Source organism: Ascidiella aspersa, chromosome 4 (genome assembly GCF_963924565.1).
Source record: "Ascidiella aspersa chromosome 4, kaAscAspe10.2, whole genome shotgun sequence".
In the NCBI taxonomy this organism is placed as follows: domain Eukaryota; kingdom Metazoa; phylum Chordata; class Ascidiacea; order Phlebobranchia; family Ascidiidae; genus Ascidiella; species Ascidiella aspersa.
This window is the reverse complement of record NC_139450.1, coordinates 2,737,531-2,763,513: the sequence shown is the minus strand read 5'-3', so window position 1 is coordinate 2,763,513 and position 25,983 is coordinate 2,737,531. Positions and strand designations below refer to the sequence as shown.

At 38.0% G+C, this 25,983-nt stretch overlaps 1 protein-coding gene across 1 annotated transcript; it reads right to left on the bottom strand.

Annotated features, from left to right (window-relative positions):
• Positions 1–1,629: 1,629 nt before the first annotated feature.
• Positions 1,630–23,056, bottom strand: LOC146146644 (atrial natriuretic peptide receptor 2-like). Its single transcript, XM_083386935.1, has 21 exons — positions 22,264–23,056; positions 20,910–21,444; positions 18,768–18,889; positions 18,185–18,243; positions 17,149–17,330; positions 16,665–16,757; positions 15,907–16,021; positions 15,016–15,093; positions 12,626–12,802; positions 11,550–11,712; positions 10,404–10,501; positions 9,440–9,531; positions 8,523–8,615; positions 7,137–7,316; positions 6,411–6,534; positions 5,604–5,720; positions 4,717–4,843; positions 4,324–4,422; positions 3,907–4,001; positions 2,846–2,992; positions 1,630–1,836 (listed from the first exon to the last, which is right to left on the bottom strand). Exons 1-21 carry the CDS (start codon positions 23,054–23,056, stop codon positions 1,630–1,632), a joined length of 3,696 nt encoding a protein of 1,231 aa, XP_083243061.1.
• Positions 23,057–25,983: the final 2,927 nt, after the last annotated feature.

The following is a 25,983-nucleotide window of genomic DNA, read 5'->3' as shown; positions in this document are numbered from 1 at the left end:
CACAAAATAAATAACGTGTTGCAAATCTGGCATCGCCTTCACGTATAAGATCCCCCACGTCACGTGTAAGATCTACGTCATTAACGTGACGTCAAACTACTCGAGTGACGTAGTCTAGCGTCCATCACAGCATCCTGGAACTATACTTTCACAATGAAAAGATAAATAATGGTGAAACATTCAAAACAAGCAAGTGTAAATTACAATGCTGGTTGACAACTGAAAAAAAAAGTTTTTTTTTTGATTTTCCTACCGCAAAACACAATTTCACCACACTGTGGTAGTGCATAGTTCAGGGGTTCTTAAACTTGGGTGCGTGGACCCCCCTTGGGTGTACGTTGGCAAGTTTTAAGATGTCCGTTAATCCCTAAATCAGGGATGTCCAACCTGCGGCCCGCGGGCCACATTGCGGCCCATCTGAAATTTTTGTGCGGCCCGCTAGTCATTTTCACTCCCAAGAGGTATTTTTAACGTTCAATATTAGCCTAATAAAATGTTCCACTCAGCTTTTAGGGGCGCACTAATAGTACAGTATGGGTAAAAATATATATATATAACTCTAAAGGCCCGTTATAACTCTAAAGAGCAATACTTAATCTTGAAACTTAATAGGTTCTGCGGCCCATTAAATTATTTCAAGTGTCAATGCGGCCCACTATAATAAAATGTTGGACATCCCTGCCCTAAATGAATCGTGTGTAACTTGAAAAATAAAATATTTTTTAAACAAAATAGTTAAATCTGAAAAAAGAAGGGGATTTTGTGAATTAGGTCCCACCCTGGGGGATCTAAGTAGTAGTAGTAAAACTACCCCGTTTGAACAAGGGCATGTACACCCCTCAGTTCCATTGGATAGGGGTCTTTGACACTTCTACATTCCACCCATAACATAAAGGCTTTCAAACCCCTAGCACATGGATCCCATTTATGTGGTCAGCGAAAGGGTACTTATAAAGCCCCATAACTTGAGTCCGTCATAAAGGGTTGGTAATAAGGGGTATACAAACCCCTTCTTGCGCCCTGCGGTTTTACCCTTTCAAAGAAGCCTTACACACCCCCAATTTTATGGGCTATGGAAGGGGGCTTGTAAAGCCCCAGAACTTGGGTCCGTCATGTAGGGTGGGTAATAGGGGGCCACGAACCCCTTGATCCACCCTTGGGTATTATTACCCTTTCCAAGAAGTTTTACTCACCCCCCTAACCTCCTTGATCTAATTTATGGGCTAATGGAACGGGGCTTATGAAGCCCCATAAGTTGGGTCTTTCACATAGGATTGGTAAAGGGGGGCTCAGACCCCTAATTCCACCCTGTGGTGGGTGTTACCCTTTCAAATAAGCCTTGCACATCCTAACTTCCTACATCAAATGGGCTAATGGAAGAGGGGGTTATAAAGAATCAGAACTTGGATCCGTTATATAGGGTTGGATCCGTCATATGGTAAAAGGGGGCCACTAACCACTTGTTCCACCCTATGGTGGGTGTTACCCTTTCCAAGTAGCCTTACACACCGTTAACCCTTATTCCCATCGTAGGGGGGTAGTAGAAGTGGGCTTTAAAACCCATTGCCCCTGGGTTCCACCTTCGCGGGGGGCTACCTGTGGGACGGGGGCCTACAGACCGCCGGTCCCTCAGGCCCCACCGCATGCTTTCGCCCCAGTATAGTCGACAGCTGGCTGCGTTGGCTTTTCTCCAGCGAAACTTGCTTGGCTCGAAATCTTTCGTTCGCTCGCTTCCCCGCCGCTTGGTGGCGCCACCCGAACTTCGGGTCTGACGTCACTTCCGGGATTAGGGCGAGGGGCGTTGCGATGACGTAGGACGAGCCTCCGCTGCCTTTCCTGTGACGTAATAAACGTGTTTAAAAAAATACCCTAGCTTGGCGTAACGTGAATTATTTCACCTTAATTTGGTTAAACTTGCTACGCTTTGCGAAATACGATTTTCAATATATTAAGATAATTGGTAATAAATTGCTAATAAATACGAAGTATCTAATTAACTGAAGACGATACAAGTTGGTTTTGAAACGTCTTATTCAAGATCATGTCGATCTACTCGACCTTTTTTTTAATTCATTATCAAACTACATTACAGATCCGTGCTACCCAAGTAATGACATCTTGCTGAGTTTTGTTTACATAACTTTCGGTTTAAATATTGTTAGCTCATCTTTATGCTTTCTGGTCCTTCTCCAAAAAAAATTGGATTTTGTACAGTTTAAGTTTTTGAGATCCGTAGCAATGATGCTTCTATTCCAGGGTCTACCGACTTTAAAAAAATGCGAGAAAACTAGTAGTATATTTGGGACCAGAAAACTTTATAGTGGATGAAAAATGTGCATCGCAAAATCTTGGGGGTATGCAACGAAGCCATACCAAGATCCGGAATCATCTCTCAGTTGTTGATTTTTAGCACTTGCCTGTTATGTCGATGCCGGTAATTACTCGCATCCGTCGAAACACGTTTTGTCGGTACTTCGATGCGGTGATTAGTTTTCTGTGGATACAATAAATATTTACCAAATGTCAGCTAACCCTAGAACCAAAGAATGTAACAGGAATCCAAAAAGCAATTCTTCATATCGAATAACACCATACATCATGAGAAACAGATAAAATGTTAAATCTAACAATGTAGGATAACAAAGAGTTTAATATTTCGCTTGACCAAAAGCCAAGCTCCAACCCATGGTTTGATGTGAGAGGCTTCTATTTATAAACTTATAAAACAGCTCGAGTGAGAATCGAACGCATATCCGTGGGAATACGCGACCGCGGCGTTCTAAACAATATCATCGTTCCATCAAGAATATTATTCTTCCTTCACCACCCGGATCTAAAAACTTACTTCGTGAATGTTGGACGACTGATTGACGTTGCGCGACTTGTCGATTTTGATTCCATGGCTTGGGCCGTTAACATCGCCCGGGTTGGGAAGTGGTTTGTCGAAACCTTCCATCCCGATCAACCACCAAGTCTCCATCTCACCACGACCCTGGCAATGCAAGTGTTAGTTTGACGAACAAGGTTAACTATTTGGGTACACTATGCACGGATCTGTAATGTAGCTTGATAATAAATTTCAAAGCCAAAAGGGCCGAGTAGATCGACATCATCTTGATAAGATGTTTCAATGCGAACTTGTATCATGTTCAGTTTACAAAAAGGTCGAGGAATGGTATTTGATTTTTGGCAACACTATGCCCGGATCTGTAAGGTAGCTGGATAATTAATTCTAAAGCCAAAAAAGCCGAGTAGATCGACATCTTCTTGATAAGATGTTTCAATGCGAACTTGTATCATGTTCAGTTAATGATGGTAAGTTTGTATCGAAACATCTTAATCAAGATGATTTCGATCTACTCGACCTTTTTGGCTTAGCAATTCATTATCAGGTTAACTATGACTTTGTAACATAATACCCAACGGTCTGCGATTTTTTGTGTATATACCGTTATTGATATTTTAGTAAAACTCACAAACTCAGTAAAACAGACTTTACTGATCATACAACAGTGTTACCTGATAGGCCTACTTAGATTTAGAATAAGACAAATACGACTATAAACATAAAAAAATAGAGCTGCCTTAACTCGAAAACTTCATATTATATGTCCTCAAGCGCAGTTTAACAAATTAGCTAATACTACCTGTTTCATTTCTAATCAAATATATGTTGGGAGCATAATGACTAGTAAGACGTAATAAGAATATCCAAGCCCATACAAAAGTTAGTATCATCATGTTGCAAATGAATAAAGAGTTATTCAAAACCTTCAAAATGACACCTACTTATGTATGGGCTTTTATATTCTTATTACGTCAAACTATATACTGATGTCTAAAAGCCTCTTTCTACCTTCCACTTGTAAGAAATACGTTTTATTGCTTCGTGACTTTACCACTGACCTTGAGTTCAATCGTTCCACGCTTTTGAAGGTCGAAATTTTTGGGGCTCATGTCGAGAGCTTTTTTTGTGTCAGCACTGATGTGGATGCGGCTTGCTGTGACGTAACAAACGTGATTGTTAACAGATTTGTTTAAATCCGCTGAGCTGCTACCGTCAGCCGTTTGCTAGTTTTGAGAGTGTGTACCGAAAGTCATCTAAATCTGTCGATCAACTACGCAGGTAAGGCAGAGAAAAACAACTAGCCTTGAGTGAGGTTCGAACTCACGACATCCAGTCACACCTGGACTGTCGCTTTACCAACTGAGCTACAAAGGCTCAAAGAGAAGCGAGTCAAGAAACAACCATGACTCAAATGCTTTAAGCAACTCCACAAATTTAGTTGAACGGTTTCAAGGTATTTATTCTCCCGAACTTACGTATCCCAGTTGTCTCTAGCCTTGAAGCTGTGTTGATCGTGTCTCCGAACAAGCAATATCTTGGCATCATCAGTCCGACTACACCAGCCACCGCTGGACCTAAGGAAGTAAAATTCGAGTTTAGAAGGGTTGTAAAAAGAAGAAATAATTTATAAACCCAAGGTCGGATTATTAAAATTATTCCGATGTAGCTAAATGGTATCGAAATTTTAATGAGCGAAAGTGACGAACACCTTTGTAGGCATGCTCATTTAGGCAACCGTTTGCAAAAATGGGAATTAGTCAAATAAGATTTTTTTTCTGACTTGAAGAAGCAGAAATGATCTCTTTCCAATTCCAATCTAATTTTCAAACAGCCAAAATAACTCTAGTTGTCTAAGTCTGTAGTCCCACCTGAATGCATGCCAATCCTGATCCTAAGGTCTACATCAGGAAGATGTGGTATGCGGAAAGTTGTAGTTGCACTCATGATGTCAAGGGCCATACAAGCCGCCTCCTCGGCATGTCGGTCGCCGATCACCTGACAACAATAAAGCATTTCTCATGACGCTCAGGGTAGAGAATGACGTATCTCGCAAATTTGTGTCCCTTGTGTTAGTTTGAAGTCGATAAGTCGTTAATTGACGACGGAAAATGCAATTTCATGGGCGGCATTTTTGAGCTTAAATACAGTTAAAAATGTGTAGTAGCAATAGACGCCGTTTGACCACGTCACATGATACGTATAGCTGTCACAGTTCACGACACTATAGGCTTGACGTCACAATGTTGTACAGTATACGTCACAATCTATGCAATCGCAGTTTAATGTGCACTGTCACGCGTCATCATAGATTGACACCATACTATGTCACAATATCCGTGCAATGACGTCACAATACGATTGGGAATGATGCATTGTTTTAATGACTTGACTGTCTTATCGACAAATCTTTTTTGGTCTTTTTATTAGACAATTTTGGGTAAATTAGGCTATTTATCTTTATTTTGCACATAAAACAATTAACTTGCTAGCCAATATGTTTCGTTGACTTTGAGTTATTGCTTTAATCGGACAATCTTGCCAATATTAATAGTTTAACTTTCACGTTTTATTTTGTTGAGGGCTTGGCTAATAGGTTCGTTGACGTGCTCTTATTGTAACTTGACTTATTATTTTATGCGAAAACTTTATTTGGACTAAAGTTATTTTACAAATGGCTTGACTAGGTCTTAAACCACTTGTTTACAACACTGGTATTATGATGTCATAAACGCATGAAGTTGATTTGGAATCTCACCTTTGGAATCCCGGATGAAACCATGTAAGCATCGCCGATCGTTTCCACTTTGTAGAGCTCGTACTTTTCGATAATAGCGTCGAAGCAGGTGTACAAGTCGTTGAGAAAATCAACAACCTTCACATAAAGCTGGGGTTAGTTGCGAATAACGGAGGGTTGATGTGTTGGCGTGTATTTTTAGAGATTCTCTACAGTTCTGGATTGGCGAACCTTTTATATTGCGTTCATGAAAAGATACAATAGGCCATACATTGAAGTATAGCTAAACTTTTTGCTGCATCCTTTCTAAAAATAATTTCATCCTTAATTTGCAATCAGTTTATATATAGGCCATTATAGTTGATTGATGTACAAGACCTATTTTGCTTTAACATTCATTTTTAAATGAAATGATTTAAAAAATCGAATTAAATTAATCACACAGCGTATCTGAAAAACTTGCAACAAAAAGTTGTCAAATCTGCATTGATTCGACCAAATTATCCGTTCTAATACCGATACTACGACGCATTATCGCAACAGGTTACGATCCGGCGTTATCGGATAGATTTTTATTGTTAGGGAAGTAAATTCCCAGGGAGCAGCGAAAGACCGTTAGGTCATCAAAGTCAGCCGCTCCCTGACCGCAACATCATCCGAACACATGGGCAGGTATACGACAAATTAAATCATTAGAGAACAAATTTAAATACAAAGAAACAACTTAATTTGTGCCACATTAGTGGCTACTATATAACAGTGAATAACCTTTGTAAAAAAAAAAAAGAGGTACAAACAAACAGAAAAAAACATGTGCAGCTGTGTTACCTGCATGGGCGTACTGGCCAGCGATATCGTCGTAAAACCGCAAATATCGCTGAAGTAAATCGTGCATTTCTCAAAAGACTCCGGGATTATCTTCTGGTGCGACATTAAAAGTTTTGCGACGGACCTTGAAAAGATTAGTAAAGTCATTTCGATAGCAATGTTGTAAAAAACAAGTCAATTCATTTGTATTTTTTCACAACAAATTGTCAATTATTTCAAATATTCTTAATTAAAGTCATACCGCAGAAAAGGAACCTAATAAAATGAGTCAATATATTTCAATTAAACCAATTCTTTTCATAGGATATCGGCTAGACAGTCTTCACATAGATGACAAACAATAACATAGAAGTGTTAACAGAAATATTGCACTCGCTTTAAAAATATGTAAGCATGAAATGAGTCAATTCTTTTCATTTTAGACGATTCTATTATTTACTTTTAATCTAATTTTAAAGATACACCCAATATGTTCACATAGACGACAAACGGTTTTATGAACACCTACTTTAGGAAAATTAGCAACATTCAACTAACTTTAGCAACATTCAACTAAAAGTTCAAATTTCATTGAACAAATTTAAAAGTTCGGTAAAGTTCGGTTATTCAGTCAAATAACTTAGTGAAGTGAAAACATTCAAAAGCATTAAAGCTCCCTTCAGTTTTAAAAGCCATTACAACACCGCGTAACGCATAACTGCTACGATTTTTTACACAAAAACTCACGGCGGTAGCATCCGCATCAGAAGCTGCTCTGTCTTCTTCTTTTCTTCCTTGAGTTCTGCGGTCCTCTCGTTAACAAGGTCCTCCAGGTGGCTGGAGTAGTCCTCCAGCTGCTTCATCATGTCCTCCACGATGTTGTGCTTCTTGCCTCGGTTCATGCGTTTGATCTCGGTGTGGATCGCGCTAAACACATAAAACGTTATTTCGAACAAAATACCAAGTGCCTTAATTATTCGTTCATACAACTTTATATAAGGGGTTATAGGTTTATCAGCCCGGATCAAGCAAGTAAGCCATGAAATCCGCGCTGAACACAATCAATATTTGGAACACAATACGGACTCCAGCCATAAGATCGAGATAAGAACAACACAAACGTCGGAATAAAAAACAGTTAGGAATATGGCCAAAATAGGACTAATACCTAATGGTTGTAGTACCGTCTAAATGAGAAAAAGTCCTCAGACGATGTAGACTATATCGATTTTGTTCTGGTTATTATGGTTTTATAATTTTTTCTGCTGTAGGTATTGTTGCTTTTTAGTTCTTATTGTGTGTTCCCACAATACACGTTTTTTTAGTAATTTCAATAAAAAATGAAAGCCATTATATTCGATAAAATCGACATTTCACTGTTACAAACGTTTCGGCAATACCTCATGCCATCATCAGTGTAAAAATACAAGTGAAGATAAAAACACGAAAACACAAACGTTTGTAGCAGCGAAATGTCGATTTAATCGAATATAATGGTTTGAATATTTTTATCGACAGTCGACATTCTTTCCAATGAAATATCACGAGTCTTGTTCGCGCATTCAACTTTATATAAGGGGGTTATCAGCCCGGATCAAGCAAGTAAGCCATACAATTCATTTATGTATAGACTGTGATTTAACCTTCATTAAGCCCCAGTGACCAACGATCACACCACCCTTCTAACAATATGCATGGTGGCCTAGAAATAGTTGTTAGCTAATACGAATATGATTTGCAAAAAGGTAGCTAGAATAAATTGACCATGATCTGACGCGTTACTTCTATTTATACTAATTTCTGTAATATGCTTTTTCGTTGAAATTCCCACGCTTTTTTCTTCGATAAACTTCGCTGCTAACTAAAGTGTTTGGATATTATTTAATCGTCATAAATATTATCGAAGTTGCTAAGCGTTCCGAATAACAGAAAGCTAACTCGAGTAGATTACCTGGAAAAACTTCGCAACAAAATAAATAAAAACAGGCCTAGAACTCAGTCGATTTACGAAATTCCTGCTTGGGTGAAATAAATGTTCATTTCACCAAGGATAACGGTACGATCATCCATTAGGTCACAAATACTTTGACTGCAACACAATTCAACTTTAAACCACACAAAATGACTCCAAACCTGAAAGTAAGTCTCAGTTCGGGTTGTTCTTGCCAGCATTGCTTCATAATCTGGATGATTTCGATCGGAGCAGCCTCGTTCGACACCGATGGGCTGCAGTGAATATAAAGAATATTGAAAGGCAAGAATTGTTATCACAATATACACAATTGGTCAGCAAAGGCATAATGATTGGCACTAATGGTTTCGAAAATCATAATGACAATAAAGACACGTATGAGTGAAGACAACAGCAAGCATCTTACCACAGGTCTATATCAATGACAAAATTGAGTTACAGAAGCACTACAATAACTAGGCCTACATAACACCTAGTTAGCCTACTATAGAATACCATTGACACCCTGAAACAACCACAGACACATATTGACAGCAAGCAACAGCAAACGTTTTACCATTGGTCTATATTAATTACAATCATCTTTTGTAAAGATGATCAAAAATAATGACGAGTTAAACTAGTTGACGTTATGTAGCGACCAATACCATACAAAGTTGGAAATGACAATGACGATTGAAATATGTGGACTGCAAACAAAACAAACGTTTTACTATAGGATAAAACGACCAAGGGTAAAGCTAGACTGCAACAGGCATAACTAATTACGCAAGTTCAGCATAATGTAACGACTAATGACAAACATAGACTTGGCCTTTTACAATGGCGATTAAGACATGTGGACTGCAATAGCAGTTTGTCAACTGAGACAGAATTTCGACGAGTAACGTTATGGCAAGCTATTGGTACCGATGACTTTGACAGACATGTCAATCCTTTGATTTAGGAATCAAAAATCGTAACTAAAGATACATAATCTGCAATGTATCGTTACTTACAGAGACTGCACTTTGGACAGATAACAGTTGTGATTATAACTCAACACATAATTAGTTTTAACACTCATCGACGCCCGAACCGTAATAATGGCGGAGGATTTTTCAACTTTTCTATGATTTCTTCGGCAGAAAGGTTCGTCATGGAAAACGGGTCGCTACGAAGAATTAATTCCTGCAGGCAATATTAACTTTAAAAGACTTGAATCTAATACACACAACATGCCTATAATAAAAAAAGCGTGCGCTACATAGGGTTGTTTATTGACTTGATACCTTCTGGGCCAGTGTAGCTCCCTTGGTAAAGTGACACACTGAGAATGGTCTAGGCCAGTGGTTCTCAACCAGATTATTTATTCAACCGTGTATTAGTGATATACTTGCGACTGAACAATAAATTTACAATCCTTTTTTATTCCTCCCCAAGCCATTATCCATGTAAAATTAAATATGGTGACACAAATGAAACTAAATCTAGCTTTTTTAATTGGTCTGTGGCCTACCTCAAATGTTCTTATGGCCCACCGGTGAGCCATGGCCACTGGTTGAGAACCGCTGGTCTAGGCCGAGAGAATGATTCTTACTGCAGGCTAGATTTTCTAGCAGTTAAGTCAACCCAATAATCTGTATCTGTAGGCTGATTTTGGTCATAGCGTTAAATTGGCTTACCGGTGCTCTAATTCTAAAAAATAGTAAAATTTTATTGGCTACGTAAACCTTACTTAACAAATAATCGTAAAACTCTAGCAAGAAATTCATTTCTGCCGGTACTAGTAACTTTAAAGGCTTGAATCTAATATGCACATGTAGGCTACATATCATTAAATAGGGTAAGTCACTTAGGGTTGTTTATCGACTTGATATCTTGTGGGCCTGTATAACTCCGTCAGTAAATTCAGTGACGACCCGAGAATGGCCAAGGTTGTGAGTTCGAACTCATCAGAGGCTAGCTTTTCTAGCAGAAGTCGACCAAACAAAAATCTCTATCGTGTTCTCATTCGAAAATATTTCAATATTAAAAGTTTTATTGGTATACGTAAACATTACTTGGCAAATGATTGCAAAACTGTAGCAATCTCCTTTTTGTGATCCAATCTGCCGCAAGGTGGGGTCGTTGAGTAGTTCTGGTGAGGTCCAAAGAAGATCTGAACAAAGTTACGTTGTTTGTATATGACTAAACCTTTATAACAAGACCAGCAAACATACCGGTACCAAGATTATACACCATTTAGGTACAATACAGTGATCTATAATGTATTTTCAAAAAAATGGATGTAAAAGCTAAATAGGTCGAGTAGATCGACATTTTCTTCAAAAATTATTTTTATATTTCCTAAAAGATCTGAAAAAACTTGCAATATTTATATTTAACTACACTGTTGTAACAAGATTAGCCAAAACACAAAATACGGCAACAATAAATGTGTTTTAGGGAGCTTCCAAAAAAATAGATCTTAATAAGCCATTATATTGTTTAGTTTTATCCTATGGATCCTTCAGTAAAATGTGGAAGATTTAAGCCCATAAACTGTTTGTAAATCATAATGTTTGATTTATAAAATATTTTTGGTATGTTTTTATACTTCATTTAAACTGGCAAACGGCTTGTAAAAGGATAAAAGTAATTCTGTGAATTACAAAATATGTACTTGCCAATTTATTCTCGACATAAAACAAATGTTGACTGTTTGGAAATAAATTAAATTTGAAAAAAAAAGTGAGAACTTGGAACAATATTAGCTATAACGTGGTGAAAACACATACCGTATAGTTATAACACAGTCGCACTAAGTTTCAAGTCAATGTTTTGAGTATTTTATAATAAATTTAAACTGGCAAATACTTGTAAATATTGGAAGAAAAAGGTTGTGCGAATTACAAGATATGAACTTAATTTTTTCTCTATATTAAACAAATGTTGAAGGTTTGCAAATAAGTTGGCATTTGAACTAGGGTTAGAACTTTAGGCACTATTAGCCATGAAGAATAAATATATAGCACAGTTATACACGCAGGTTAAGTCAATATTCTACGTATAAGCTTAATTCACCTTTTGGGTTTGCAAATAAATTAGATTTGAAAACAGTGAGGAATAAAACAATATTATCTATAATGTGGAAGAAATACATATAGTTATAACACAGTGGCACCAACTTTCAAGTCAATGTTTTACGGCAAGCTTAAATAATTCACCTTTTGGGTTGCAGTCGAGGTCAGGGGTGACGCCCATCACGTTCCTTAACCTATTGACCCCGTAGTCGGTGACCTTTAACACGAAACGACCGTCAACGACACAGTTTCTCGACTTTAATCTTCCATGACACTGGATCGGACTTGCGTGAATGTATTTCATTCCCTGCAGAAGAAAAAATGAAATCGGCCTGTATATTAGAGATTTCCGATAGTTGATATTTTATTCGGATGTCGATAACCTATATTTTGAGCAAAAACTACCGCGATCCGATCAGATAACAAAAGATGTGATTACTATGGTCAAATTAACGAAAACTATAAAAATTTAGGAGCATAATGGTTGGAGGTTGTAGTAAGACGTAATAAGAATGTCAAAGCCCATACAGAAGTAGGTAGCATTTTGAACGTTTCAACTCTTTATTCATTTTCAACATAGAGAGAAGTCACAGATGGTAAGTGTATATATAATGCTAAGGCAGACTTCAGAAAGAAGGAAACGTGGAGAGATACACTATCTAAACCGGGTGTGCTTCACCCTGTGACTTCTCTCTATGTTGAAAATGAATAAAGAGTAATTCGAAACGTTCAAAATGATACCTACTTCTGTATGGGCTTTGATAAAAATTTAAATTGCAAAGTACAATAGTAAACATTTTCAGGGTATTTGGTCGAAGTTTGCTATTGTGCTAGCAACCTATTTATCTTCTACAAAGTAATATTTTCTGAAAGTCTTGCAAATTATGGCTGTTTCGCACAAATTCTATTGGTATCGGATGAGCACCGATACGACCCTAGTATCGGACGAGTACCGATACTGTTGTCATTTGATATCGGGTATCGGCTCCGATCCGACATTAAATGACAACTATTTATAATTATAAGCATCTTAGTGATGAAAGTCAGCGCTTTAAACTTTAGAAAATCATATAATTTACATCTAATTTAAAATCAGCTTTTTTTCACAGCCGTTTCAAGAATCTTGTCAAGATTTCAATACAATTTGTCGTTAAACCTGATCTCCAGATTTCAAAACTAAAGCGAATACGAGATTGGAAGAAGATTTTAACTTGTCGTACCCGAACCAAATCGTGTAGGAGAGAAACTTTGAAGGTGAAGTTCAGCTCGCAGTCTTGGTTCTCGATCAGCTCCTTTAAGCTCCTGCGATGCGTGAATTCGATCACCATGAAGTGAAACTCCGCGTTGCTATAGAGACCGTGAAAGAGACAGACGTTTTCGTGACGAAGCTCCTTGAGCTGCGAGAAAAAATGCAGCTTAAAACCGAAGCTCTGTCAGCCTGCTTGACATTGGTCCAGTCCGGTCTAACGACGCCCGCTGACAGATGGCGCTTTCGGGGATTAGACGGTGGCAGCTTAACAGCTAATACGTCGCGACATTTGTCCGTCTGTGAGTTCTTTTCGGCAATTTAAAAAGCCGAAGAACTGTGTTATATTGTACGTAAATTAAATAATTTAATTCTAAGTTAAAGCGATGTTTTAAAAAATGTGTTCTGCCAAAGAGTTGTTTTACGAATTGTTTTGGGGTTGCTTTTTTTATATTGTACACTCAATTAAAGAATAGTTATTCTAAGTTAAAGAATGTGTTCAGCGATCGAGTAGAGTTGCCTTCGCAAATAGTTTTTTAATTAAATATTCAATTGGGTTTAGTTTCAATTGGCGAATGACGATCTCAGAAACACATTTCTCCTAAGTCTAACTCGCAAAAAGGTATTTTTATTTAGACGTGGGTATGTTTCTCTTATCTTGTAAAATGAATAAACTTGATTCATTTAGTGTAACACAAAGGCTCAATACTATTTTCTTATAGTCGTTGTTTCAGTTACAACAGGGGCCGGCAACCTTTTTTGCACTGCGGACCGGTTTAAAACTTAAATTTTGTCGCGGACCGGCCTTAAAAAAATCAAATGTTCACAGTAAAGAAAATGTATGACCACATTTTTCAATTAACTACTTAAAATGTATAGGGGAGATGTGGGACCAGTGGGTCAGTTTAGACGTTTTTCCATCTGCAGGTTTTATTTGCTTCCTAAAACGGGATTCACAAGTTTTAACATGAACTTGGATCTACCCTTCAACATACCACCACATTTAACTCAAAATGTAAAAAAAAAATATTTATTTTGCATGCAAAAAATGCTACTCAAGTGAACCATTGGTCCCCACCCATCCCCACCAGGTTGTAAACCACTGGCGTAGGGCATATCATACTTCTGGATATAGCCAACTAAGTACTGTTAGCTTGTTTATTTATTCCATCACAGAAGGTAGAGTAGGGGGAGCAAGGGAGACCAGATAAAGTTAGGTGTGGTCTCAGACGAGAGACAGGGTGGTCTCCGATGATAGGGTATAGATACAGAAGCATATAAGCAGACACAAGAAGAAGGCGATATATAGAATACCACAAGAACATCGTTGGGCAGATAAAATTACCGCTAGGCTGAGGTAAAGTCGCTACAGCCTGAGTTGAAACTTGGGTTAGCTTTTCAGGTGTGTTATTTGCCATCAACTAACTAGAATGAAATGATAATTTTTCCTATTGAACCGCATTCCCTAAGCGCTTAACTTGTTCGAAACCTCGTAGAGAAAAATGGCGTTGCATCTCGATATCACAGCAAAAATTGTAAATATTTATTTTAAATAGAAGGGGGGAAAAGCTCCTGAGTGACTGGTTCCACATCTCCCCTACGTTTTTTCGAAAACTTTTCTGCCTGACATCAAAATAATAAATCATTTTATCACGAGACATTGTTTATAAACACTATGTGCATAATTTGGTTAGGTTGCACTTTTAGGGTGGGCATCAAAAAAACATTACATATATGGCCCTTTGTCGATGAATTGTATATACACGGAGTTGGATTTTACAATAAAAATGCATTTTTGGATCTTGTGAACGTGCTATGTAGGCCTAAATCGACCACAGCACACTGGTTTGTTTTGAATCTCACGAGAGCTTGATGCTAATTGTGTTTTTTTTATCATACCAATAAACCATGGAGTATATCTAAACGAAAGTTACAGTGATTGAAAAGTTACTTTTACGAAAGTTTTGGGTTTAAATCAAAGTTTTAATCTGGTAACCCTGCTACGGACCGGTAACGAATACCTCGCGGACCGGCACCGGTTCGCGGACCGGCGGTTGCCGACCACTGAGTTACAAGACAGGTTTTAAGGTGGAAAGGCTGCAATCTTATCGATTTAATAAATTTTGTGGTACAGTATAACATTTTAAATTCATTAACGCTTAATAAATAGAGTAGCTCATAAGCCAGGTCGAACTAGGGTTGTCTATATGAAACGCATACATTTGCAATATTTTTAGTTTGGCAAAATAACAGATTATTGCTTAAAGAAGTATCATTCCACAAATGAATGTTTAAAGTGTATTATTCTAACAAATTTAAACAGTGTATTAGGTAAACCCCTTGGGTTAATCTCCTAAGCCAAACCTGCTTAAGAACGTCCCTCGCCGGGTTCTTGATTTCCGTTGGGGGACTGGTCACCTTTTTGAGGAACACGTAATCGCCCTGAAACATAAAGCATGTCATTAACTGATTTTAACAAAACAAAGCAAAATACTCTAGAAAAGCTAAAAACTTAGGTTTTATAGCCTATACTTCGCAAAGGCATCGTCGGCATTTCTGAATACTTTAACCATAGCGAAGTTGTACACGTTCACATCGCACGTTAAGTACTAAACTTAGAAGATACTAAAATACCAAAAACCGAACCAAAATAAATCAAATCGCGTGTTGTTTAAATAATAACGAACAGGATAAATAGTTTAACAGGGTATTTGTCCAATCAATCAGTAAAAGTGTATAAGCAAGGTACATTGAAGATGGCTGTAGTTTAGGTTTAGCAGAATATCAAAACACATACAGAAGTAGGAAACATTTTTCGGATGGGAGCCGATACCCGATGCCAAGTGGTAGTAGCGGTTTTTGTCCGATACTAGGCTGGTATCGGTGCCGATCCGATACCAAGCTGGTTTAGGAATTTTAGCCATGAATTATCCAAATAACCCTTTATTTGGGTGCAGTATGAACGGATCTGTAATGTAGCTTGATAATAAATTCCAAAGCCAAGAAGGTCGATGTATCGACATCATTGCCTCTCAGTCACATAAACTGAAGATGATACAAGCTCATATCGTACCGGTAACGCCTTAATCAAGATGATGTCGATCTCTTATACCTTTTATGCTTTGCAATTTATTATTAAACCCTTATTTGTTTTTAAAATCAAGACGCATTACAAATCGAATAAGGCAAAAAACACCCAAGTCCAAGCCAATTCGCTCAGCCAAAACGAGTGACTTTATCCTTTTCTCAGCCAACCTTTATCATTGCGACGTTGTTCTCCGCGCTGATTAGGTTATGGTCGACCAAAGTGACGAGACTTCCAACCCTTGACGTGCTCACATCGCGACTTGTCATTTCACCACACGGGCGACTGTGAGAAAACAACGCCTTGTAAATGTAAATCAGGAATGCGGAGTCGCTTAAAATACCCGAGTCCGACTCCAGCAAACAAATCAATCAGAGTCCAACTCTGGGCTAACAAATGAACCCGGACCTGACTACCGAGCTCCCCGTCTGAATCCGGCCAAATGTGAGATTTTGCCGAGTCTCGAGTACCGATTTGACTCTTCAGTATGCTCACGACTCATTTACGTAACTAATACAAAGTCAATATTCAGCAATCCACTCATAGGGGTGTCATGTAACTTATCCACCAACAATACACGATTTGAAAATATTCTAACATATGTTATTCCACCTTTATAATTACCAGTTGGCGGCCTTATCAGTTTCGAATTTGTTACTGCGCATGCGCACGTCGGATTCGGGATTCTGGTAGTCTTACTCGAGTCCAGAGTCCGACTCCAGCAAATCAGACAGACTCAGTCAAGTCCCGAATCCGACTCCGACTCCGCAGCCGTGGGTTTTTCAATGCGGACGGCAAACAACATATTTGCTCACGTGGACTAAGGTCGGCATGATTATTTAGGTTTTTTTTTCTAAAAATACATCAGAAGATATTTTAGACTCCTCTTAGTTTCGAAAATATTCTTCGGTTGTTGTTTAAATCTTACGCTGTGTTCGATTGTGTGAGGAACTTTAGATCTGCATCAGTGAGAAACAACTTGCTTGGTCCTCTCAGCAAAGTTGTCCATTCCTTCTTCTTCCTAAACATCAACAATTCTGGTAAAACATAGCTTTTTAAAAAAATGTCTGTCTATTTCCGAAACCACATTTTCCGGTTGTTTAAGGTGGTGCTCTGATATTTTAGTGGCTCCAAATATACGTCAGAGTGTTAACAAGCTTGAATTTTAAAATGTAGTGATTAAAGATTTTACCATTTGTGAGATGCGAGTTTTGTCACAATTGTTACAAGGTAGTTGTCCAAACAAAAAAAACTATAAAACGGAAATATAAATCTTGGACATTTTCTTATCTAAAAGTATCGAAATGTTTCACCTTCTATTTGTAAAAGACGTAAAAACAATCAAACTATACCGAAAACACTCAAATCATTTAGACCTTGTTCAGCTGTATCAAATACCTTTCCAGCCATACCTGAGAAATATGTAGGTCCCGTAGACGACAATGTAGAGTCCAGTTCCAAGGAAAATGGCCACCACAATGTCTTGAGTGTTGATCCCAATCGAGCTGACTTGGCACAAAAAGGGAAGCTTCTCACACGTGTCAGAAAGCGGTTGGCCCTGGGATGACCACGTGATCTGCGCAACCTCCGTTACCTAGGCGACAGCGCAGGTTGGCGGGAAGGCGGGTCACGTGGTATATGGAGATTATATTTGTGTGAAGTTTAGCGTTGTTCAGTCCAAAACTGTTTTTAGTAATCAACAACTAAGTAACCTTGTATGAAAAACAACGAAAGTAAAACAATAAAATTATGTGACAGGCGAAATTCTGTGACAGACGATTTTAACAAAATTCTTTTTTTAAAACAAATTCTGTGACAGACGATTTTATATAGGCTACGTTTTGAATAAATCTTTAGATGTTGAAATCATGAAGGTATGTTTAAAGCTTTCCATAATGCTACCTGTTATAATATGGGCTTTGATATTTTTAAGGTAAGCTGAAAGTCACGTAGGCCAGTGGATTTTTCACAACATATATTGCCTTTGAATTAACACCAACTTAGTTATCTATTTGTCTCATATGTAAGCAAAAAGTAAATGTACACAAAATCCATCTCAGAAGTAAATATGATTAAAAATTATTTTAAATGCAAAATAATTCAGATTTCCAAAACGTTAGCACAAAGTTAGCAATTTTGGGCCTTTCATAAAATTATTTCGAAATTCGCGCAATAGTGGGTAAGGTCATCTATTATAATTCAGTTAATGCATTGAGTACGCATATTTTTGCAGAGTGAAACCTTGCCAAATTTAACAACGTCCCGTTGGTTGTCTACATCTAAGTTATCCGTAGGTAACAGATTTAAGTAATAAGTTGGAGCGATTCATATAAAAGAAGTACATGGAATATCTTCAATGATCGTGTTGAACAAATCAATGTTAAAATAAATTTGATTTTGTTAGAAATACTATCTGTTTATGGGCTTTTGACAACTTTGGCAAGTTACCTTAAATGCTGTTCCGTTGTGCGCTGTGTCAATCGTCATAACTTGAACTGCATCCAATCCTAGAACAAATGATAAAATAACAACAACGAAAAAAAACGTTAGCGTATATAATCATTTGACTGTTTTGTTTTATTACCATCCGAAGATCATTGAATCAGTGGCACAACGATGTATTTTTTTTAAAAAAAAGGTCTGAGATTTATGTTAGTTCTACAGTGCCCTAAACAGCTTGACTTGACTCAAGTGTTTTTTTTGGCAAAATGATTTTACTCAGGCCTTTTAGACAAATGACTTAAATGACCCAAGACTTGGACTTGGGTCATTGTATCAAATATACTGGATTTAAAGTATTTTTCATTGGTTTGTTTTTGAGATTAACAATTTTATTACGTTAACGTTTTAATTTTATGCGAATAACTTTTTTAAATACTGGACTTGGACTTAAGTCATTTCAAAATGACTTGGACTGGAACTTGACTTGGTATTGTTTTAAACCATTTGACTTGGTTACAATACTGGACTCAAGTGAGTTCAAGTTGTAAGTTGTTTCTGGTTCTGCCATCAACCTTATGCAGAATCTTACCTCGCTCAGGCAGTAAGTCCCAAACTGTGAAATTAACTTTTCGCCTCTTGTCTTCATCAAATAAAACGGGTCCTGTAAATCCATTCCAACGAGTTGTTTGAGAGACTCTGTCGACAACGGACCTTTACAAAAGATTCGTTTATTGCACGTTTAATCTATTTTAATATGAGGCTGTTCAGTTCCCACTTGTCTTGCGCCGGAACAAAAAATGTTGAGAATCTTTTTGGCGCACAAATTGTAATATCAAATGATCTACAATGCCTTTTTGGTGAGATTTGAACGCACAGCCTCGATTATATTGATTGATGACAAAATAATTAACAAATCTATGGTAAAACTTCAAATTACGGACCACAAACAAGAAGAGACCTTTCAGGTTATTTAAATGGTTCGCGGCTTATTATTATCTTAGTTATACCGCAATACTGTCAATAATGGTTTAGTACGTTGAGGGCCAAAACTAAAATTATTGTTTTAACTCCTGCATTCAAACCAATTTTTATATGGTAATCTAGGAAAGTTTTATTCACCCTTGATAACTAAAACTTTGCTATAGGAATTATTTTGCACATTTATTTGTAACTTGGTCAAATTCCAAGGCGTTTTAATGCCCTACGATGAATACATAGCGTCTAAAAACTCTCTGCACACCCACGTTTGGTGCCTATGATATATATATTTGTTTGGGCAGAAAAATAACAAAAAAAAAAAGAAAAGTTTATCAGGTGCAAATGCAAGCTAAATTTTGACAAAATTCAAACTAAACGGCTTCTCATTTTATATTTTGGAAAATATTTTTTGTATCGCTTAGTGTTATAATAAATAAATCAAATAAAAAACATAGTTTTCAAACCGGTCCGCGGCCTTTATGAAAAACGTTTGGTAAACCCTGATCTGAAGCAAAATGTCCTTATCGAGGTTAAAAATCGTTTTTAACTTCCTGTTCTACTCAACTATAACATCACCCCTGAAGTCGGCCTTACATGTTCATATACTTCGATATAAACTTTAAATTTGCGCTTAAACATGCACACGAAATGGTCTAATGATAGAGGTCCCTGGTTCGAATCCCACTGTAGGTTTATTATTTCTAGTGACCGTTGCCTTGTAGTAAAACTTGTAAAACGTCGAATGACGTCAGTTTTTAGTCGAGACTTGTTCTGGTGTAAAGCGCGGTATTGAACTAAATTGTTAAAAGTAGCTTACTTTTTTACCTTCCTCCGTCGATTTTAGCAGTTAATTCAAGTATTGCATCACCTAAATCGAACCCGTATCAGCAACCGATAACTTAAACCCCATCGATTTAAAGCAGGGAGTCGAACCGGAACCGAACCGGAACTTTATGAACCGGTTTTGGGTCAATTTTATCTGAACCGTAACCGAACCTGAACCGTTTTTTGCAAGATTTTAAGGACCCGAACCGGAACTGAACCGAATAATTTTAAAAAACCTGAACCTTAACCGAACCCGAACCTGTAAATAAAAGCGGTTCGCTCCTGCATGACGTCACAACTTCTATTTTACAGAGTCAAGTTACGCCATATTCGAAATTTTATAAAAAAAAATATGAATATTGAATAAAAAAATCGTTGATTTTTTATTTTTTAGATATTTCAGTAATGAGTTCCTGTTTTTTTAATACGTCACGTAACTTAGATTAAATGACTTACAATTCAAGCATTATTATCTACATTTATCGACCCACATTTTGACATTTAACGCAAATTATATTGTATCTGAACCGGAACTTCATGAACCAGTTTTGAAATAGCGATGGTCGAACCGGAGCTGAACCGGAACTTTTAAATTCCTCCGAACCGAAACCGGAACTGAACCGGATTCCGAAAAAAAGACTCCCTGGTTTAATGTAATATTTGTTACATAAACGAAACGTGTAAAGGACCCGAAGTCAATGCCTTACACTTGGCATATATTCAGGGGTTGTTTAAACATTTTACCTTAACCTTAGTGTAAAAACGCATCGAAATTCCGCAACTAACCTCTCTTCGTTTTTTTTTTTCAGTTTAAGAGCTACTTAAGTATACCGCCTTTCTCTTTGAACTATACCTAAGTATACAACTCGCGCGTTGTTTTGTTAATTTAACCGCGATTTAAACCGTTGAAAAAAGCCAGATAACTAACCTTCCGTCGATTAGCTGTTTCTTGCCGGGAGCCGCTGACATAGCGACCATTCCCAGGAGCACAGAATCAAGAAAGTAAAGATAATCGCACTTGGAAGAGTTGGTCGATTCCAGTAGCTCCAACGATTGTTCAGGCAAAGAGGGAGAAACAACCAGCACATTCTCGTACATCTGTCCTTCAAAATCACTCCCGACAGATCGCTTGGCAATCCTTCCTCTCCCAAACCCGTTATCACTGTCTTCTTTTTGGACGCCATTTTGTGTCAAATTCAGCTTAATCGACGCAAAGTAAACGTCCTCGTGGTCGACAACAGCACTCCGCCGGGATTTAGACACGATTTTGCCGCCAAAGTGCTGGGAAATGTCAGATCCGTGCTGGAACCCTTTCCAGTCGACCAGCACAAAAGCTCTGGATCGGGCGGCATCGGCGTCAACGCTGTAGGCGCTTGCTAGAAGCTCGGTTAAGAAGCTTTCACCGACAGCCTCTGATGTCTGATGCTGGTTATGCTGGTCCAGGGGCGCGCAAATCACAACGGCTGCAGAAAAACACAAGTGTTCTGTTATATAAAGTACATTTTGTTGGAGAAAGTATAGTAAGAATATCAAGCCCATTCAGAGGTAGGTAGCATTTTAAACGTTTCAAATAAATCTTTGTATGTGTATTAACAACAGAATCTGGCCCTCCAACAGAGCACATAATGCCGACGATAAAAGTTCTAAAATTTATTAATAAAAGCTTGAGAAGCGCACCGCTCCGAACAAAAATCAATCAGCAAGGTCTAAAACTTTAATACAAATATGCATTTCGCCTATAAATGGCATCATCAGTTTGTCTGTACAAATAAATAGTAAATAAATAGTTAATAAATAGTTGCTCCTTTTGCTTTTGTTTTACAGTAGTGGTTGAGGTTTTTACGCAGACTGTCTTTGTCTTTGTTCATCTTGGATGTATTTTATAAATTTATTTTACATTTATATTTTAATATTTTAATTTTTTACCGGCCGCAGACACAAAAGCACAAAACGGCTGTACGTTTTGTGGATCGTCATACACATTCGTTTGTAGGGTAAACCCGTTTTATTTGTTTAGGAATAAAATTTACCTGCAACCCAAAGAATAAAATTTACCTGCAACCCAAATGGCACTCACACACATGCATCACGGGTTGAAATTACTTATCTTTTGCGACTCGGCAAGGGTTTGTTAAATTGGGGTCCACGAAACTCGGGGTTACGTGATATTTTTGCTTTGTCGCCTTTACCTTATGATTACTGCTTGGCCTTTAATCGACAACTGTGCTTTACTTTTTTGGGGCTTTAACCGAAAGTTGTGGTGCTCGTTTTGTGTACTGTACCTGAAACCTGCGCCTGCTGGAGTTTCCTCCACAAGGTCGCAAGCCGTTCCGCGCGGGAGTTCCCCCTCGACGAGAGGAAAAAGTCCCTTGTGAATCGCTCGTAATATTGCATCACAAAGTGGTTGGAAGCCATCAGCTCGTGTTCTACCTCGTTGCACACAGCCCGCCACGCGTCCGGAAAAGATGACGTCAGAAAGGCCACCTTGCGCCACTTCTGATGACGCATGAATGACGTCACGCTCCTGCCGATCGACCGCGCATCAGGCAGCGCCCCGAGCATTGTGGAGTGCTGGAAGCTCTCGGGGTTATAAAGGCACGACCAAGTGAAAGTTGGGATGTTAAGTTCAGTGACTAAGGCGTCTACTGAGTTGCACAGGAGCTCGTGGCTTTTGTAGAAGGCGGTGGCAGCGTTTTCCCCGCTAAAACCGAACACAAAAGCGTCACAGGCGTCCTTGTTCTCGTACAGCAGGTTGATCACGTGATTAAGCGACGCATCGGAGCTGAACGGAATCGGACGAAAGGTGAAGGTGACCTTGGGTAGCCCACCGATCTGCTGAAACTTTTGCTTGACCGCTTGCAGCGCCCTGCTGAAGTCGTACGAGCCGTCCAGCATTGAGTTTGAAGACTCGTATGATGTGTCGTCGTCATTTTGGAATAATCCCAGCGCCTGGCCGTGCTTATTGGACGTGAACTCGCCAAGCAGACCAATCACAACGTTCCTGCCGGTCACGTGGGCAAAGTAGAGAAGGAGTAAGGCGAGAAAAATCCCCGAGAAGTTTGTCATGTAAGCCATGTGAGTTTAGGGCAGATTATTGTTGGAACATTTGTGTCGGTGTGTCAGATGTACATCACGATGAGTTAAGTGTTGAATACAAGCATGTTCTTGTTAACATATATCCATTCTAAAAAACAATCAGGATTCAACAAAAAACAAAGCTATAAAAAATAAAAAATAAATCAGGTTATTTATTAAATACGATTCCAACCGCAAATATCCTGAAATTTAGTTTCTCGACGATTAAAATAAGCAAATCTGCCACATGCGGAACAATTTATCATAAAAATTATAAAAGGAAGTTGACTGTTGAAAAACGCTTCCCGTGCATTTCAAATACAAACCTTGACTTATGTTTTACAAACTTTATTCTATTGCATCCGACAACTGTGGTCCTTCTAATTACCGACACTGTGGTCCTTCTAATCTATATCATTACATTTTAGCACTGTCCCTTTGTTGCTTTCAAAGAAAGGCATATTGATCTGGGTTTTTTTTAAATGACACGCTGTTTTACCTATTTGTCGTTGTACTACGATATTTCTGAATCTTGTCGAGATGTTTGGTAACTTTGTTATCCCCGAAAAATAGCACGCATTGTGTAACGGTAGAATTGCGACAACGCTCAAGAAAATGTAATAGAAATATCAAAGTCCTTATAGAGATAGGTCGCATTTTAAACGTTTAGAATATCTATCTGATGTTCAAAACAAAAAAAAGAGATATGGAAGCGTTTAAAATGCTACCACTTTTGTACGGGCTTCGATAATCCTACGGCGTCTAACTAAAACCTCGCCTTATGATGAAAAAACCCTAGCCATTATGCTCCAAAACTAACGAAATGATTTTGTCAAATCACTGTGATAATCCTGGACTTCAGTTTGTTGTCTTTTTTTTTATTTAGGGGGGGGTATTTTTTTGGGCTCATAAGAAATATTGGTATCCCAACATCAATTCCCTGATACGATAACGCACTTTTTTATCGTGTGTGTCGAAATCGATATGGAATATTTGAGTAGAACACAAATCGAAATGTTAAATTTGCATAACGTTAAGCAGTTTGCGTGTTGTGTTCGTCATAAATCCACCTTACACAGACAAAACGCAACCTGATATCTCATTACTATTTAAAGGCGTCGAGTCATTGCACGTCACAATCGCTCATGTCAGTGACCTGATGAGAATATTTTGGCAAATCAGGAACAGGCAACATAAATCCACAGGACAAACAATATCAACGTTAGGAGGGCGAAAGAAGTAGTTTGTCACCTGATGACCTCCCAATCGTTTTATTTACAAATTTATGTTCCGACGTTTTATCATTGTGATTTAATCTATATTTTTTTTCATTAAAACAAGTAATTTCGTCAAGTTTTCGTTTATTTATTATAACACGCAGCTTGATTTTTGACAATTGCCAATCACACAATTAATCAACACAGATACACCTTTGGGACCACATAGTCATCTTTAAATATATGTTTTAAGTTTTTACTCGGACGATCAGACGCAGTAGGCTAACAAGTATAACTTCCCTACGCCTAACAACTGCCAATGTAAACTTAATAAATGCCTGACGCTGGTTAACAAAGTTGCATCGCCTTTTGAACAAATTGCACAAAGTCTATTTCCGGACATTCACAAACTAAACATTTTCCCAACGATTTGATTCACCAAAAAGCCAATCCTCTATTTCTCGCGTTTCTAATTGCGAAATTTACCAAGAAAATCAGCAGACACAAGACGACGACAGCAACTTTACCAGCAGCAGCCCGAAATATGCCAATTACAAAGCCGACCAACACCTCAAACAGCCCGTACAATATCGGCGAGCAGGGAAGCAAATCCAAAAATCCAGCTCTCAGCCCTTTTACCGGTGGCATATGCCGTTGGCCCGGTCGAACGCCGGATTGTGCCCGCCGAGCAATTTGTAATCGCCGATTGGATTGCTGGTAATGGGAAAAACCGTGGAAAATCCGATTTGCGGATCGCTCTCGCTAAATCGCAACGGCCGTCGGCTTAAGACCACTCTGTTCGAGCGAAAAGGCAACGTTTGGCGCGTTGGCTATAAGTTGTCACCCCTTTTGCATATACAGTAGTGTTACATATTCATGACTTTATCCGTATATAGTTCACTGCGCTGCAGAAAAAGTATTTTTTTAGCTTTTGACAAAACCGTGTTTTAAAACTGTTTTTGTTTTTTATTTTTCGAAACGCACCTGACAACAGTTTTTATTCATTTTTCGACGATTTATTGCAAGTGCTTTTTTCTTTGCGACAACTTAAGTTAGGGCATTTAAGTCAAGTCAAGTCACAGTCATTGGCTTAAGTCATTATAACACTACTGTTTACACTGGAATGACAAATTTTTTTGTAGTTGTCTCTCTGTCATATATTTTAGACTGGTAAACAAAAAAGCGCAAGCTGTAAGAAAAATTAAGGAACGTGTTGAGCAGTATATTTCTGTAAAAATATACCAGCTTCATGTTAAAGTTAAAATTAACGGTGTTGTTTCGCTAAGCTGTTGCAACGTTGGTTGTAACAGTTTTCATCGGCTTGGTGTTTTATTCTTTATTACAAATAGCTCCTGACTATTCTGGTTTGTCAAAATCGCTTAAATTAAACTTCGACATTTAAACAAAAAATGCAGACTTAGTTGAAACAAAAGGTGACACCTTTATTTTAACGAACAAAAACGAGAAAATGTGCGTAATACCAAAACAAAAAAATAAAATATTTTTGACATTTCATTTGGTACACGTGAAGTCGTTGTTGAAGTTCAACAAATGTTCAGTAATACTTTATTTTAAGCTAGGACATATACGGCCATCAACTAATACTTATGCAGTGTAACATGCACTAAAAGCTAGTGAAATAAATCACACCGAAAGCCTAAGAAAAACAAAGCGAATCAGTCGATCAATGATGCAAGCAGAACAGACTAA

What these genes read in the sequence shown, in the direction of transcription:
- LOC146146644 (XM_083386935.1), bottom strand. Translation starts at nt 23,056, where the DNA reads ATGGCTTACATGACAAACTTCTCGGGGATTTTTCTCGCCTTACTCCTT. An exon ending in CGAGGGACGTTCTTAAGCAG is followed by an intron (nt 12,803 to 15,015) that starts GTTTGGCTTAGG and finishes TTTTTCTCGCAG; the next exon opens with CTCAAGGAGCTTCGTCACGA. An exon ending in AGTCGTCCAACATTCACGAA is followed by an intron (nt 1,837 to 2,845) that starts GTAAGTTTTTAG and finishes ATTACGTCACAG; the next exon opens with GAAAGGCAGCGGAGGCTCGT.